This window comes from Poecilia reticulata, chromosome 4 (genome assembly GCF_904066995.2).
Source record: "Poecilia reticulata chromosome 4, P_reticulata-male-v2, whole genome shotgun sequence".
NCBI lineage: Eukaryota > Metazoa > Chordata > Actinopteri > Cyprinodontiformes > Poeciliidae > Poecilia > Poecilia reticulata.
The window spans coordinates 2,439,016-2,453,858 of record NC_088833.1 but is presented as its reverse complement, the minus strand read 5'-3'; the positions used below and the strand labels follow the sequence as shown (position 1 = coordinate 2,453,858).

General features: G+C 38.8%; 2 protein-coding genes across 2 annotated transcripts; one reads left to right on the top strand and one right to left on the bottom strand.

Annotated features, from left to right (window-relative positions):
- Positions 1-6,220, top strand: fam174c (family with sequence similarity 174 member C). The gene is made up of 3 exons (XM_008406355.3): positions 1-670; positions 4,868-4,990; positions 5,722-6,220. Exons 1-3 carry the CDS (start codon positions 285-287, stop codon positions 5,723-5,725), a joined length of 513 nt encoding a protein of 170 aa, XP_008404577.1. The 5' UTR covers positions 1-284; the 3' UTR covers positions 5,726-6,220.
- A 6,083-nt stretch (positions 6,221-12,303) lies between these two features.
- On the bottom strand, positions 12,304-13,704 carry LOC103463237 (T-cell acute lymphocytic leukemia protein 1). Its single transcript, XM_008406477.3, has 3 exons — positions 13,561-13,704; positions 13,405-13,433; positions 12,304-12,853 (listed from the first exon to the last, which is right to left on the bottom strand). Exons 1-3 carry the CDS (start codon positions 13,614-13,616, stop codon positions 12,450-12,452), a joined length of 489 nt encoding a protein of 162 aa, XP_008404699.2. The 5' UTR covers positions 13,617-13,704; the 3' UTR covers positions 12,304-12,449.
- Between the last annotated feature and the right edge of the window lie 1,139 nt (positions 13,705-14,843).

Genomic DNA, 14,843 nt, shown 5'->3' with positions numbered 1-14,843 from the left:
TTTAGTAAAAATATCTTAAAGTAGATATATATACTTGAGCTAGTCTGTTCAACTCTGTTTATTCATTTATCCGTTCAATTAGTCATTGTTTTACGCTGTTTTTGTTTTGTTTTGTTTGTATTTTCCGGTATTTGTTTAACGGTCAAATGTTAAACTTCCGAGCTGCCCTGAACGCAGCTCCCTCCACGTTGTCTCTGACGTCAGCCGTGTGGGGGCGTGGACTTCCTGGTTGGGATTTTACTTTTCTTGTCAACAAAAGCTGACGGAGTTAAAGCGACGTGTGTATGAGGAAAACTTCTGCTCTGTTCCGGTACCGGTTCCACGATCCGAACCGTTTTTTTCCCTCCCGTGTCGAACTCCTCTCAGATGTGAAGATGAGTTTCTGGAGAGTTTTCTCGGTAGTGATCGTGTCCACATGTTGGCTGCTGGTTCTGTCCAAAGATGAGGTCCCTCCTGCCCCCTCAACACCCGCCGCCTTGACCGGCCCCACGACGGCCAAGCCCGCCGTGACGAACTCCAGCCGGGCGAACAGCACGCTGAGCGGCGGCGGAAGCACCAAGAAGTTCGGGTCCAACCTCGGGGCTGACAGCTCCATGATCCAGCGGGCCCTGTACGTCCTCATCGGCATCACCATCATCGGGGTCCTGTACTTCCTGATCCGAGCCGTGCGGTGAGAACCGCACACATCTGCGGAACCCGGATTTATTACAAAGTTCGGTTTATAACAAGAACTTAATGCGAAAAAAGCTTAAAAAGTATTAGTTTTTAAAACAAAGAAAACAAATAACCGGTAGGACGAGAGAACGTGCTAAAAAATAATTAGCTTACGTTCCTGTTTATAATGCAGTAGAAGGAGTGAACACGTATTTATCTCAACGTAATAAAATATGTCACTTACCAACTCAGTAATTATCAGAAACACATATTACATAAAACATTACAAACTGACTCATAACAGGACTGGAAAATGTACTGACCCACAGCAATAATAGTAATAAAAACTGCAAATAACAACCAGACATACAGCAACAGAATAATTGTCAACTCCTTTCCAATATTACATCATGTAATATACTTCATAATTTGTCTTGTATGTATAACAAACTAATTATGATAATAATGACAGTAAAATAATAATAATCTGCTAATAATAGTAATAAAACAACAGAAGGAAGGAAGAAAGTCTTTATCTTACATATTTGTGTTAATTCCCTTCTTCCCTGTATAATGTGAGTAAGATAGTTTTGTGTTACACTTGTTGATGTTTTGACATTGTTTTAACTCCATACTCAGTCTGTCCCATTGTTTGACTCCAGTGGAGTTTTTTGTTCACTTTTTTTTCTCAAAAAGAGAATTGAAATTCAAAAAAATGTTTTCAAATGTTACATGACAGAGTACGCAACAATAATTTTTGTTTAATGGGAATATAGACATAAAAATGTGTCAAAACATAATCGCTCTAGAATGACAGCACAGTTCTAACCTGTTCAGTAAGATGTTGATAATATGTCTGGTAATAAGATGTTGTCATGAATAACTAACCGTTGTTACTTGCTATTCACTCGTATTTGCAGAATCTCCCACCTCACATGAAGCTTCACTGTTGTCTGCTAACATCTCCTTTACTGTCTCTATCAGCTAGAAGAAACTGATTTAATCAGGAAAAAACTTAGTTATCAGGACCTGATATTCTAGAGAGAGAAGGTTTTTTAATCCATCCATCCATTTTCCTGCACCCTTGTCCCTCAGTGGGGTCAGGAGGTGCTGCTGCCTCTCCAGCTGGCGTACCGGGCGAGAGGCGGGGTCACCTGGACAGGTCGCCAGTCTGTCGCAGGGCAACACAGAGACACACAACCATGCACACACACACTCACACCTAGGGGCAATTTGGAGAGGCCAATTAACCTGACAATCATGTTTTTGGACTGTGGGAGGAAACCGGAGTACCTGGAGAAAACCCACCATGCACAGGGAGAACATGGAGACTCCATGCAGAAAGACCGGGAATCAAACCCAGAACCTTCTTGCTGCAAGGCAACAGCTCTACCAACTGCACCACTGTGCAGCCCCAGTTTTTTTTTATCTTTAATCCAAAATATTAAATATTTCTTTCACCATTTTGGTTTAATTACTGCCTTTTTTAGAGTCTGTATACTCTGGTTAACTATTAATCAATAACTAAATTAGTTTGCAATTAATTTAACAATCGCTAAATCATGATTAATCACTGTTAAACACAATTAAAAGTTCCTAACACGGTGAATTTAGAGTCTTTTCCGATATAAACAGTAATAATAACACTGATATTACGATATATTTTTGCAATATATCGGAAATTCTCAAGTTTGAATTTCCGAGTCAAACTTGAGAGAATTTATCTGACAGCTGATGACACCATGTATGGAGAGCTGTTGGTGCTAAAAGTCTTCCTACAGGCTGCTGAGTGGTGGGGTGTACTTAGTTTTTCACACAGCGTTTCTATGTCGCCCTAATCTTTCTTTAGAAAATAACATGGAGATAAAAACCAGCTGTAAAATCTGGTTTTACAGCTGGAAGAGTAAAAACTTCCCAATAAGAAAAAAAGTGAATATTCATATAAAATAAAGTAAAAACTGATCATGAAGCAGCTGAACAACGTTTTAAATCAACCGTCTGGAGTAATGATCGCTGACCTGATGAAGGAATGTGTTTATGACCATCTGAGCCCGTCGGTCCGTCCTCATCGCCGGTTGCTCATGGCAACCAGCTGACAGCCGTCACGCCGCCTGAGTCACGAGTTTCTTCCTGCTTCGTGTCGATTCGCGCTCATTTAGCTCGATTTTCCTGACTGTTGATCCGGTTCCGCTCCAGAAGGCAGAACCTCCAGGAAGTGGGTCACTGCTGGCCTGCAGAACTTCACATGTTGATTCTCTGAGGCATTGCTGCATCACTGCCTGGCGCAGGAAAGAGTCGCTAGCGGCCGCAACGCTGGAAACTTTCTTATTTTAACGATGATTTAGATTCAGTAAGTTGTGCAGCTTTTGTTGAAACTTGAGCTGCAACTACAGATTATTTTAGAAATCGATTATTCAGTCGATTAACTGATTATTTGGACTATTAATCGATTAATCGTTCAAAGAAATTGTCACCATCTTCAGTTTTTTCATTTAGCAACATAAGACTTTTTTATATATTAGAAATGCATAAAAAATACGAATAAACAGGGAAGATAAACATGGAAATTTCAGAGTTTCAAATATCGAACAGTTTTGACTTTCCAAGATCAGAAATTATTTTAACAATTTCTGAGTTTTTACGACTAACTTTTCAAATTGAGAAATTTCAAATTGTTTTCTAGAAAATTAATCTCAAAGTTTCTGAAATTTGCTCTTCCTTTTTTTTACGCCGTCATAAACACTTGAACAAGTTGAGATCAACCCTGAGCTTAAATCAAGTTAAAATCTAGAATACTTTAAACTTTATTGTCAGCTATGTTGGCAGGAATCTGGTTTTCATCTCTTTATTTTTCTCCGGGTTTTGGTTCTGTCCTGGTTCCGGTTCGTCTGATTTAAAAATACATTTAAAAAGCCAGATAGTTTTTACACTAAGACAATGTCCCATAACTTCTGTTCCCAACATCAGATTGCTAATCCCAAATTAGCTTCAGTTCTTTTATTTTTTATTCAACAACTCTGCAAAGGGAGAAATCAGGCAACATTTCGACAGTAATTATACATCAGAATCAAAATAATCAGAATTCCTTTACTGTGCAAGAAAACACAACAGAATAAAAAACCAGCAACTCTCACATGAATTAGATGGCGGTTCTTTTATAACCAGATTACTCTGGTTAGTCGCCTCGGCTGATACAGAGCGTCACATCCTGAGTTTCTCTCTTGCTCTCTTGCTCTTGATGAAGGCTGATGTTTCCCCCTCTGCTCCCTCTCTGCTCTGCTTGCTCTGTTTCTGTCCCGTCTTTTTCTCTTTTTCTATATTTTTGGAACCTTTCTTTGCACATCCTCCAAATCTACAAATTATGGATCAGGTCAACCGGTCTCTCAATGCAATTGATCAAATTTTCGACGAGAAGTCTGGGCACAGGAGAGCCTCTTGTCCTGCGGGGAAACACCCACCCGGCAGGATTCTCCCTGGATTTATTCATGATAACAGGATTTCTGCTGTTTGGAGCCTGTGGATTCCTGGATTATCGACAAAGTTGTGATGGACTGGGCCGAACTAGCAAACACTCAGACTGTTGGTGTGGACAGAGACGCAGGTTGGATGTGAGTCTTGCTGAGACTCGCAGCCCAGCTGAGGACTCTAAAACTCACTAACCGGATGGAATCGATCTTGGAGAAGTTGCTGGTTTCGGCTCAGTGGAACAACCAAACTCATTTGGATGATTGAGAACTGAGATGTATCAGAGAGACTTTAGGGAAGATTAAAATTTATAATCTTCCCGACCTAAAACATTCTGTTTCTGAATTGGCTTCCCCCGTGTGGCCTTGGAAGGGCTGCATATTTCTAATCTCCTTGAAGATATGTAAACACAACGCTCTTCCCTCCTCACCCCCTCCTGAATCCATGCAGCTGTGGAGCTGAGCGCTGCCGAGGACATTATTCCTCGATAACAACACCTTACTGGACTTTACCAGGAGGATCAGTAACGTGGCCCTGTGATGTCACCGCCTTTGTTTTACCCTTTGTTTTGTCTGAATGTTGCCATTCGCCCTAATGTGTCCTTTCCTCTTTTTTTGTTTTATTTTCTTCTTTTTTCCTTTGGTTTGTTATTTTGTTTGTATTTCCTTTTAATTCACGTAAAGCACTTTGAATCGCCTTGTTGCTGAAAATGTGCTGTATAAATAAAATTACCCTTTGACCCTGCCAGCCTGAAGAAGCCGGCCCACAAGAAGAAGTACGGCCTGCTGTCCAACTACGACGACTCCGTGGAGATGGAGGCGGTGGAGAGCGACGAGGACGACACCCTGTACGAAGCTCGCAGCCTGCGCAGGTCAGAGGTCAACACAAGGCTTCAGACGCCATGAGAAAATAAAATCTGCAGAGCTTTTATTCTGACAGTGAGAGCAGCTGCTGCTTTGGGGATTAATCATATATTATGATTATGTTTTTATTCTGTTGAGATGGGGCTCACAGCTGTTCAGCTGTAATTTAATGTTGGTAACAGTGACCAGGCTGTTACACGTCAAATAGAGAGAAGTTTCTGTAATTTAGTCAGATTATTATTATTCTGGAAGTCGGTGAAGCTAGCGCCGTTAGCCGCGTTGGCTCTTATTTCCTGTTAGCATTTCCAAGTAGCAGCAGCTCAAACTTCAGCTTTTCTTCTGTTTCATCTTCATTTCTCACCGTCTTTCATTCTGGTTCTGTTTTTCTACTGCTGGTTTGTTTAATAGTTTATTTGCAAAATTATAGATTTTGAATTCAGACTCAGGCCTTGTAAAACGATGCGACATGTTTTAAATATTTCCGAGAGCCACTGAAAAACATTTTGGACCTTTTTATCAGAATTTTGACTTTTTTTTGGATCTTTAATCTCAGAAGATTAAAGTTGATTCTTTTTCTCTTCTCTATTTTTGTATCACTGATTTGTCTTAAAAGAAATAAACTAAAGATTAAAAGCTGTCGGTGTGTTTCCTGCTGACTGGTCAGGAAACGTGGAGGGTTGTATCAGTGCAGCTGCTGACCTTTGAACCTCAGGTTGATCGAGTCTTATCTGTTGTCCAGATGAGTTCTGCTGCGCCGGGTCGGACGGATCAGAGCCGCCGCCGCCTGACCGTATTGATCCAGGACGAACTGGAAGAGGACGGGAACAGACCAAAAACTCCCAGCTGCTCGGAGAAGCAGGATAATCAATATTTTATCAATATGTTCGGAGCGCTGCTTCCTGGAGCGAGCGGACGCTTTTCCTCCTGAGGCCAAATGTTTTTCTTCTTCTCTGGATTTTCACTTACGTTATTCTGGATTCCCTGTGTTGCATGTTTGGGTTTGATTTTGTGCTTTAACTACTGGGAGCTGCCTGCAGGGAGGCGGAGGGCCAGCAGGGGGCAGCGGTGCCCTGCCCTCCTGGTAGACTTTAACCCTCCTTCCTGCTCAGGTCACACCGTTTGGAAACCTGTTTGTATGGATGCTGATTTTCTGATTTTGTATAAATGTCTGATTTCTACTGACTTTTTCAAAAATGTTGCTTCTAATGATCTAATTTTGAATAAAATAATAACAATCACTTCTTTGACATTTTACTTTTGTTTCCATTGTCATTGTAATCGGATTTTCTTCTTGTTTTTCATCTTATTCTGCTCATTTTTATTTTTGTTTTTACGTTTTTACGAATAAACATGTTGAAACAAACAGGAAAACTTTACAGAAACAGAAAAAAACGCACAAACTGGTGATTTTTAAAATTGTACGTAATTATAATGAAAAATATAAACTGTTGCACTTAAAATGTAAACTAAAATTACACGTGAAAACACTAAAATATTTTTAAAATGAGGAATTAAAAAAATTATATATATATATATATATATAAATATATATATATATATTTATATTTATATTTAACCAAAAGTTTCAAGGAACTTTAATGATAGTTATTGAATGTCCATATTGTCATTATTAAAAAATAAATTAGACAAATGTATTCAAAACTTATCTTTAAAGTATAAAAGATGTTTGTAAAAGCAGCTGTTGGTTGCTTGGAAACATTTTGAATAAAAAATATTTCAGCCATTGAGTATTAAAAACACAAAAAGTATGTTTTATCTTTGTTTTATTTTTATTTTTGGAGATTTAGATCCTAAAATCGGCGGACGTGACGTCATTAACGGAGTTTACGGTCGGTGATGTAATTGCGCCACATTTCCAGCAGGTGTCACCAGTCACTCGACAAGCTGCAGCAAAATAAAACGGCTGTTAATTTAAAAACTTTAATAAATGCGGCTACAGCTTTTTGTGCTTTTCTCCGTTTCAGTTTTTTTTTTATTTTGTAAACTTTTATATTTTTTCTATAAAATTGCAATTAGTTAAAGAACTCAAATGAAAATGAACTATAGTAAATAAAAGTTTACAACTTTTACTCACTGCAACAAATTTCACTTTCAGAGGATATTTTATATTGTGTTTTACAAAGTTTTCTGTACTTTTCATTTATTAGATTTTTACAATTATTTTAAATTGGTAAAATTTAATTAAAAAAAACAGTGCAAGCAGTTTTAAAATTATATAAAACTGCTATATATATATATTATATATATATAATATAGTTGCATACCATATATCAAGGACAAAGCCTCAACAGACGATGTGCTCAGCGAATGTCTCAGGCAATGGGGAACAGAAGACAAGGTGCTGGAGGTACCATCATGGGAGGACAAGTCCCTACATGGGATGTACCACCGACAAATAACTGAAGTGGCTGATGTCAGGAAAACCTACCAATGGCTGGAGAAAGCTGGACTCAAGGACAGCACAGAGGCTCTCATCCTGGCCGCCCAGGAACAGGCCCTAAACACCAGAGAGGCTCAGATCTACCACACCAGACAAGACCCAAGGTGTAGGTTGTGCAAGGAGGCCCCTGAGACAGTCCAGCACATAACAGCAGGGTGCAAGATGCTGGCAGGGAAAGCATACATGGAACGACATAACCAAGTGGCAGGCATAGTGTACAGGAACATCTGTGCAGAATATGGACTGGAAGCCCCGAGATCACAGTGGGGAACACCCCCAAAAGTGGTGGAGAATGACCGAGCTAAGATCCTGTGGGACTTCCAGATCCAGACAGACAAGATGGAAATGGAGAACCAACCGGACATTGTGGTGGTGGATAAAGAACAGAGGAAAGCCGTTGTGGTGGATGTAGCAATACCAAGTGATTACAACATCAGGAAGAAGGAGAAACTAGAGAAATACCAGGGCCTCAGGGAGGAACTGGAAAAGACCTGGAAGGTGAAGACCACAGTGGTGCCTGTGGTCATCGGGGGCCTCGGGGCAGACAGTCACCCCCAAACTGGAGCAGTGGCTCAAACAGATCCCAGGAACAACATCAGACATCTCAGTCCAGAAATGTGCAGTTCTAGGCACAGCCAAGATACTGCGCAGAACCCTCAAGCTCCCTAGCATATTTCATACCATATTTCAAGATATAATTTGTCAGGAAACCATAAGCATTTTATTTTGTATTTCAAATTTCAATTAGATGTTTTAAAAAATATTTTAAATGGATAAAATCTAATGAGATGCATTTTATTTTGGTTTTTCTGAAAGTGCAAGTAAAAAAAAAGATTAAAAAAAGTTTTTTTTACTTTTTTATAATCAACAAATTAAACTGAGTACATAAACCTGCATTGCTCTGTAATAATTAACATCTTTTCTATGTTCTTGTCCAGGAACAGCCGCCATGTTGTTGACGTTGGCGGCCATGTTGCTGAGGTCAGACGCTGATCCATAAACCTGAGGAAGGTCATCATTTCCACATGAATGCATTCATTTGTCACCATGACTGGCTGCTGCGGTGTGAGAGGCAGAAAAGTGTTTTCCCACAGTGAGGAACACACACACACACACACACACACACACACACACACACACACACACACACACACACACACACACACACAGGGCCTGGTAACTAGCTGGTGATGAGTGGGCGTACCGATGGCGGCTGATAAACATCTGAGGCGACGCAGAGAGACGATAAGGAGACGAAGGATCCCAGAGGAGCTGAGGGGCGTCTCAGCCACTGTGACAGAAGAAGTAAGTACACCCCATGATCCAGCAGCTGGAGGAAGTTAGAACTTATCGTTTATAATTTATTGGGATACATTTTAATTTGTCATGATAAATTCAGATTAAAACTCTTCTTACTATCTGGATTAGTAGTTTTACATTATCTCCCGTTTGTTCAATGAAAGAATCAATAAATTACAAAAGAATTTAACTAATTATTTTTCTTTTTGGGAAAAAATACCTTTAGAAGTATTTTTTAGTGTACTTTATGTTTTACTTTTACTTAAGCAACTTTATTATTACGTATTTGTTACTTGAGTAAAATTTCTGGATTCTCGACCCCAGGGGTGTTCAAAGTGTGGCTCGAGGGCCATTTGTGGCTCATGAATGATTTGGATCGGCCCCCGACCTCAAACCAATGAAAACAACTGATGACCCCAAACTTTGAATTTGTCTGTTCTTCTTTTAATGAGGAAACAGAAACACCTCAAAACCTTTTTATGTTTGTATTTTTAAACATTTATAGAATTAATAAATTCTGTTTACCACGCAGATTTAAAAAAAATCACAATGAACTCATTTTACATTTTTAATGTAATGAAATTTGTGGTTTGCAGTTTAAATTTGCCAGTTTTGAGGCAAACAGTTGCAGTTTTTATTAAAGTTTCATAAGTTTTGAAAGAAATAAGTAAAAAAAAATGTTTCTTTGATTTTATTATTTTGTAATTGTTATTTACGTCAATTAAAAATGCAAAATAATTGTCAAAACTTTGTGTTTTGGTCCCTCTGATGACGTAATTCTGATGGTCCCTCTGATGACAGAGGCACTGTCCGGCTCTCTGATTGGCTGAGATGCGTATCAGTCGTTAGCACCAGTCCGTTAGCATTCATTTCCCAAATCTTCCCCTTTCTGATCCTCCGTCCTCCTTGACCTCTTCCTCTTTGTTACAGATTAAACTCAGAACTTTTTACTAAACACTTTTCCACTTTTATTTGAGTAAAGGTTTGAAGTAGTGCTGCGTTAACTTGCATATTGATTTCGACACGTTTTGCGTTAAAAACAGAATCCTACGGTCCCTAAACGCAGCACAAACAGTGAATCTGGCCGTTCAGGACTTTGATTAAAGTGTAATTACGTCAGAAGCTGGAGCCTTTTCTCCGGAGGAGGTGGGAACCGCGGAGCAGCGAGCATCACACCGTCTCTCTCTCCTCTCCGCTAATTGGAACACGCCCCTCCGCTCCTCTGGGGCCTGTTATCGACCTCCCACTGTCCGGCTCTCTGATTGGCTGAGATGCTTATCAGCCGTTAGCACCAGTCCGTCTATTCTTTTCCCAAATCTTCCCATCTCTGATCCTCCTTGTCCTTTTCCTCTTTATTACAGATTAAAGGGAAGAGAAACTGAGAAATATCAAAGTTTTACTTTCAGACTGTTTTAAAATGATTAACAACTAAAATGAAAATGATTATTAGCTTTAAATCACATTTAGGTGTTTCATATCCTCAATCTGTGAAAATATCAAACTCAGATGTCAAATGATAGATTAATTTATTAAGAGGAAGATATTATCTTAAGCCGATCGGTTTAATCGCCTCCTGAACTAAATAACTGCTTGGCAACGATGAACAAAAAGTGTTTCTGATAAAACTTAGTGAGTTTTTATTTTATCTCTTTGGAAAAGTTTTTATCCACTTTTCTTTGCAGAATTGCTTTAATTCAGCCATAATTACAGGATTTTCAATAATTACCGGCTAAACTTTGACTAGACCGTTCCAAAACCTGTTTTGTTTTGTTTGCTGCCTCTCAGACGTGGACACACTGCATAACATGGACGCTTAAATTAAATAAATGAAAAAATTAATATAAAAATCAGCTTCTCAGTAGCACATTGTTGTTTTTATGCACTTAAACATAAATGCACATCTTGTTTTTTTTTTTTTTTTAATTATTCTATTCTGGGGCTGCACAGTGGTGCAGTTGGTAGAGCTGCTGCCTTGCAGCAAGAAGGTTCTGGGTTCGATTCCCGGTCTTTCTGCATGGAGTCTCCATGTTCTCCCTGTGCATGGTGGGTTTTCTCCAGGTACTCCGGTTTCCTCCCACAGTCCAAAAACATGACTGTTAGGTTAATTGGTCTGTCTAAATTGTCCCTAGGTGTGAGTGTGTGTGCATGGTTGTGTGTCTCTGTGTTGCCCTGCAACAAACAGGTGACCTGTCCAGGTGACCCTGCCTCTCGCTGGAGAGGAACCAGCACCTCCTGACCCCACTGAGGGACAAGGGTGTAAGAAAATGGATGGATGGATGGATGATCTATTCTGCTGCAGCATTCTTTTAATCTGAGTATATTTTTAGTAACTATATTATTTCCCTAATTTTGTAAATATGCCTCTACAGTCTGATTCTTATTTTTCTCAGAAATTGTTTTTCTGTAAATGTTTTTGCTCCTTTTTACTTTAACTCCTGAAAATTCTGTTGAACAACGACGGATATTTCTATTCTATTCCATTAATCATAGGCTTTGTTCCTTTAAAATAAGATAAATAAAATCTGAAGTATTTATTTTTGTTACATTAAAAGCAGATTAAACAGTTACTGTAATGTTTTACACTGGAAACCATCACTTGTTTTTATTTGTGTTCATAATAGCAAAAGCATCAAATGTGAACAGATTTTTCTAACTAACAATAAAAAGAAGAAACATGTTTTATACAGATATTAAAAGCAGAAAAAGTTCCTTTAAAATGAAGGAAACTGAACATGAGCAGAATTTCACATCCTGAACATGAAAACACTAATTTTCTACTGAAACAACAAAGACACTGTAAAAACACAAAATCCCACAGAGCATTTTTGGTTGGATTTATAATGAAAATATCTCAGTAACTCTTTCAGCCAGATTTTATTACTGGTTTTAAGTAAATAAATCCTTATTGTTGACGAAACAGTTCAAGTTACATTGACATTATTTCACTTAAAACATTTTTCCAGAACTTGAACGTTTTTTAACGGATAAAAATAATTATTTACTTTTAAAAAGCTCTTATATCGTCTTTAAGTTGCTTCTAAGTCAGTTTTCTATCTTATTTTAAGTGACTGAGATATTTGGACCAGAAAATGGACTAAAATTACTTGGTTGGATTTCGTGTTTTTGCAGTGTAGATGTGAATATCACATGGAGTCACTTCTTTAGGAATGTTTCTCTGAAACAAAACGTCGATGATGCTGATGATGATTGTCATCTTCATCACTTTTAGAATAACTCATATTCTGGAACAATCTGCAAACATCGCTGCGTTTCCATTGACAACGATGTTACGCAACAATGTTTCTGAAATAAATTCACTTAAATCAAACACATTTAGAAAAAACTCACATTTTTTAGGTGTTGTTTTTTTGTCCGTCTCAAAATTGTTTCATTTCACAAAACAACGACAGAAACACTTTTTTTCCGCATCAGACGAGTCACATGACCAACAACAGGAAGTTACTACTGGAGGAAACGACAAAGCCGGCAGGAAGTGGACGATGGTGCAGCTTCCTGCGTGAACTAATGTATTCACATGTGATTTTAATTGTGTTCCTTATTTCCACTGGAATTGTAAAATTTTGTTATTTCGACGTTAGCGAAATGTTGCTAATGTTGAAATGTTATTTTTCCTACATTAGAGGGATATCGACATTTCAAATGGAACGCAGCTTTTCACATTAATATTCACACCGAGCCAGAAGTCTTTAACATAAAAAACAAACACCAGAACTGGTTTCCAGTTCAGCTTCCGGTCTGGGAAAGGTCCGGCCGTCCGTGGGTTCTGATTGGCTGCTCAGCTGCACCTGGTAGCGGTGCAGGTAGCGCTGCGGCTCCAACGCGCCGTCAGAGTCTCCGTCCTCTGAGCCCTGGGCCCAGCGGGGCGAGGGCGCCCCCTGCAGGCCGCCGTCCTCCTGGTCCACCAGCAGCCGGTCCAGGAAGTGGATGTAGCGCAACGCGTGGCGCAGGATGTCGTTCTTGCTCAGCTTCCGGTCAGGGGGGTGAGTGGGAATCAGGCGCCGCAGCTCCGCGAACGCCCCGTTGACGTTCTGCTGCCGCCGGCGCTCCCGGCTGTTGGTGAAGACCCGGCGGACGCCCAGGGGTCGCGACCCTGGGGCATAAAGGAGGAGCCAGAAAACTGTCATTCACAGAGCAGGGCAGTAAAAAAAGATGGCCATACATTTAATCAAGCTGAAATGATTAAGCGTGATTAATCGATGATTGAAGTAATCGTCAATTAATTTAGAAATCAGTTAATCAACTGGAGTGAACTGACTAAAAAAAGCAATGAAGCAGAGATTAAGTCCAAAATGTTATGAAACATGAAAGTTCATCATTTTCTACACTAAACCGATTTCACATCTCATCTGGGAAAAGAAGGGACAAATATAAATCTTTTTTTATTTTTGAACATCAATAAATTACATGTCTACTTTAAGTTTTTAATGGAAAAAAAATGCTTTTCTATACTAAAATATAAGAAACAAGAAAACTGTAGAATAGCCAAAATATGGAGAGCAGGAGGCGATAATTGTTAGTAATAATAATAATAATAAAATATGGAGGTCGAACATGTTCTTTGTTTCTGATGAACAGTTTCGTTTTCAAGCTAAATTTAATCTTAAAGGACAGAATAAAATAAACGGATGTCCGTGAACTCACCATCAGTCGGGCTCGTCTCATACGGATCTCTGCAAAAATAATAAAAAACATTTATCAATCCGAATCATCATGAAAGAAAAGTTACAGCAACCAAAAATCAAACTGAAAGTCACAGGCTGCATTAAATATTAAATCACATTTTTGTGTTTTTCTCACCTGGTCTCGCGCAGCATTTCTATCTCGTGGAGGATCCGCAGAAAGTCCTGCATCATCTGAAGCTCCGGGTTCGTCTCTGGGTGTTTTTATGGAGACCCACGGACCCCCTGCGCGTCCCCTGGGGGGAGTGTGTGTGTGTGTGTGTGTGTGTGTGTGTGTGTGGGGGGGGGGGGGGGGGGGGGGGGTTGGCGTCGTTTCCACGCCGGTAATGGCGGCTTCATTAGGGGTAAAGACTCTGACACCCACCGCCGGCCGGAAGCAGCACCCCTGGGACCTGCAGACCCCCCGCCCCCTTCTTACTTCGTCACGACCTCCTGCACGTCGTGCCCCCCCCCTCTCCCTCCCTCCTCCTCTCTCTACACGGGTCAAAGGTCACAAGTGTTTATTTGCTCACTGAGAGCAGATACACTGGATTCATATTTTACATTAAATGATTGTTTACAAGAAGAAATGGTCAGATGAGTTCCTTACGTTAAAGGTACAGTAGCTCTACTGCAACATGTTTTTACCCAAAGTAAAAATGTTTTTTTGGTAAAAACTTTACTCAAGTACTGAGTCAAATTATCAAATAGATCATATTTAAAATGTTCATCATCAGATGGACCAAAATGTAAAGTTAAATGGAAATGTTGGTATTTTAAGAACCAAAATGACAATAATTCATATAAGTGACAAAAAAAGAATAAAAATCAAATAAAAAAGGAAGCAAAAGAAGAAAATGTTTCCAAGTTTAATTTTATTAAAAATCTTTAACAGAAACTGCAGGTGTGTCTGAGTTTGGTGACGTTTTGGTTAAAACAAGTTTGTTTTTCATTCAGTGGGAAGAAAATCCAGAGATTTGAGTAAAAATACTTCACAATAAAATTACTACACGTAAAAAGTACAGCGTAGTAAAAATACTTATAAAAGTAATTTAAAAAATAATGTAACCAGTTACTAAACAATTCAGTAATTATTACATTAATTAGCATCAATGCTAACCTCCTATGGAGGAAAATGTTAATATCAGATTTCATTATGACTTTTTTTTTTTTTTACCAAAAAACATTTTATTTTTCAACTGAACCCTGTTTTCGATAATATAATAAAAATATATAATATTTTATGTTAATCACATAAAATATTATTTTATTCCCAAAGTTATTTTGTTTTTTTTTATCCAAAACTTTTTCATTTCTAGTTTCAGAAGCAAAGTTGAATTTAACTGGAAGCTAATCAGAAATAACATTTAAATCAATTATTTTAACACATTTTATATTTTAAATGATTGAAAAACAGGAAAC

Coding starts and splice junctions, on each gene's coding strand:
- fam174c (XM_008406355.3), top strand. CDS start 285: ATGAGGAAAACTTCTGCTCTGTTCCGGTACCGGTTCCACGATCCGAAC. Junction 671..4,867: donor TTCCTGATCCGAGCCGTGCG/GTGAGAACCGCA, acceptor TGACCCTGCCAG/CCTGAAGAAGCCGGCCCACA.
- LOC103463237 (XM_008406477.3), bottom strand. CDS start 13,616: ATGATGCAGGACTTTCTGCGGATCCTCCACGAGATAGAAATGCTGCGC. Junction 13,434..13,560: donor GAAATGCTGCGCGAGACCAG/GTGAGAAAAACA, acceptor TTATTTTTGCAG/AGATCCGTATGAGACGAGCC. Junction 12,854..13,404: donor TGAGACGAGCCCGACTGATG/GTGAGTTCACGG, acceptor TTTATGCCCCAG/GGTCGCGACCCCTGGGCGTC.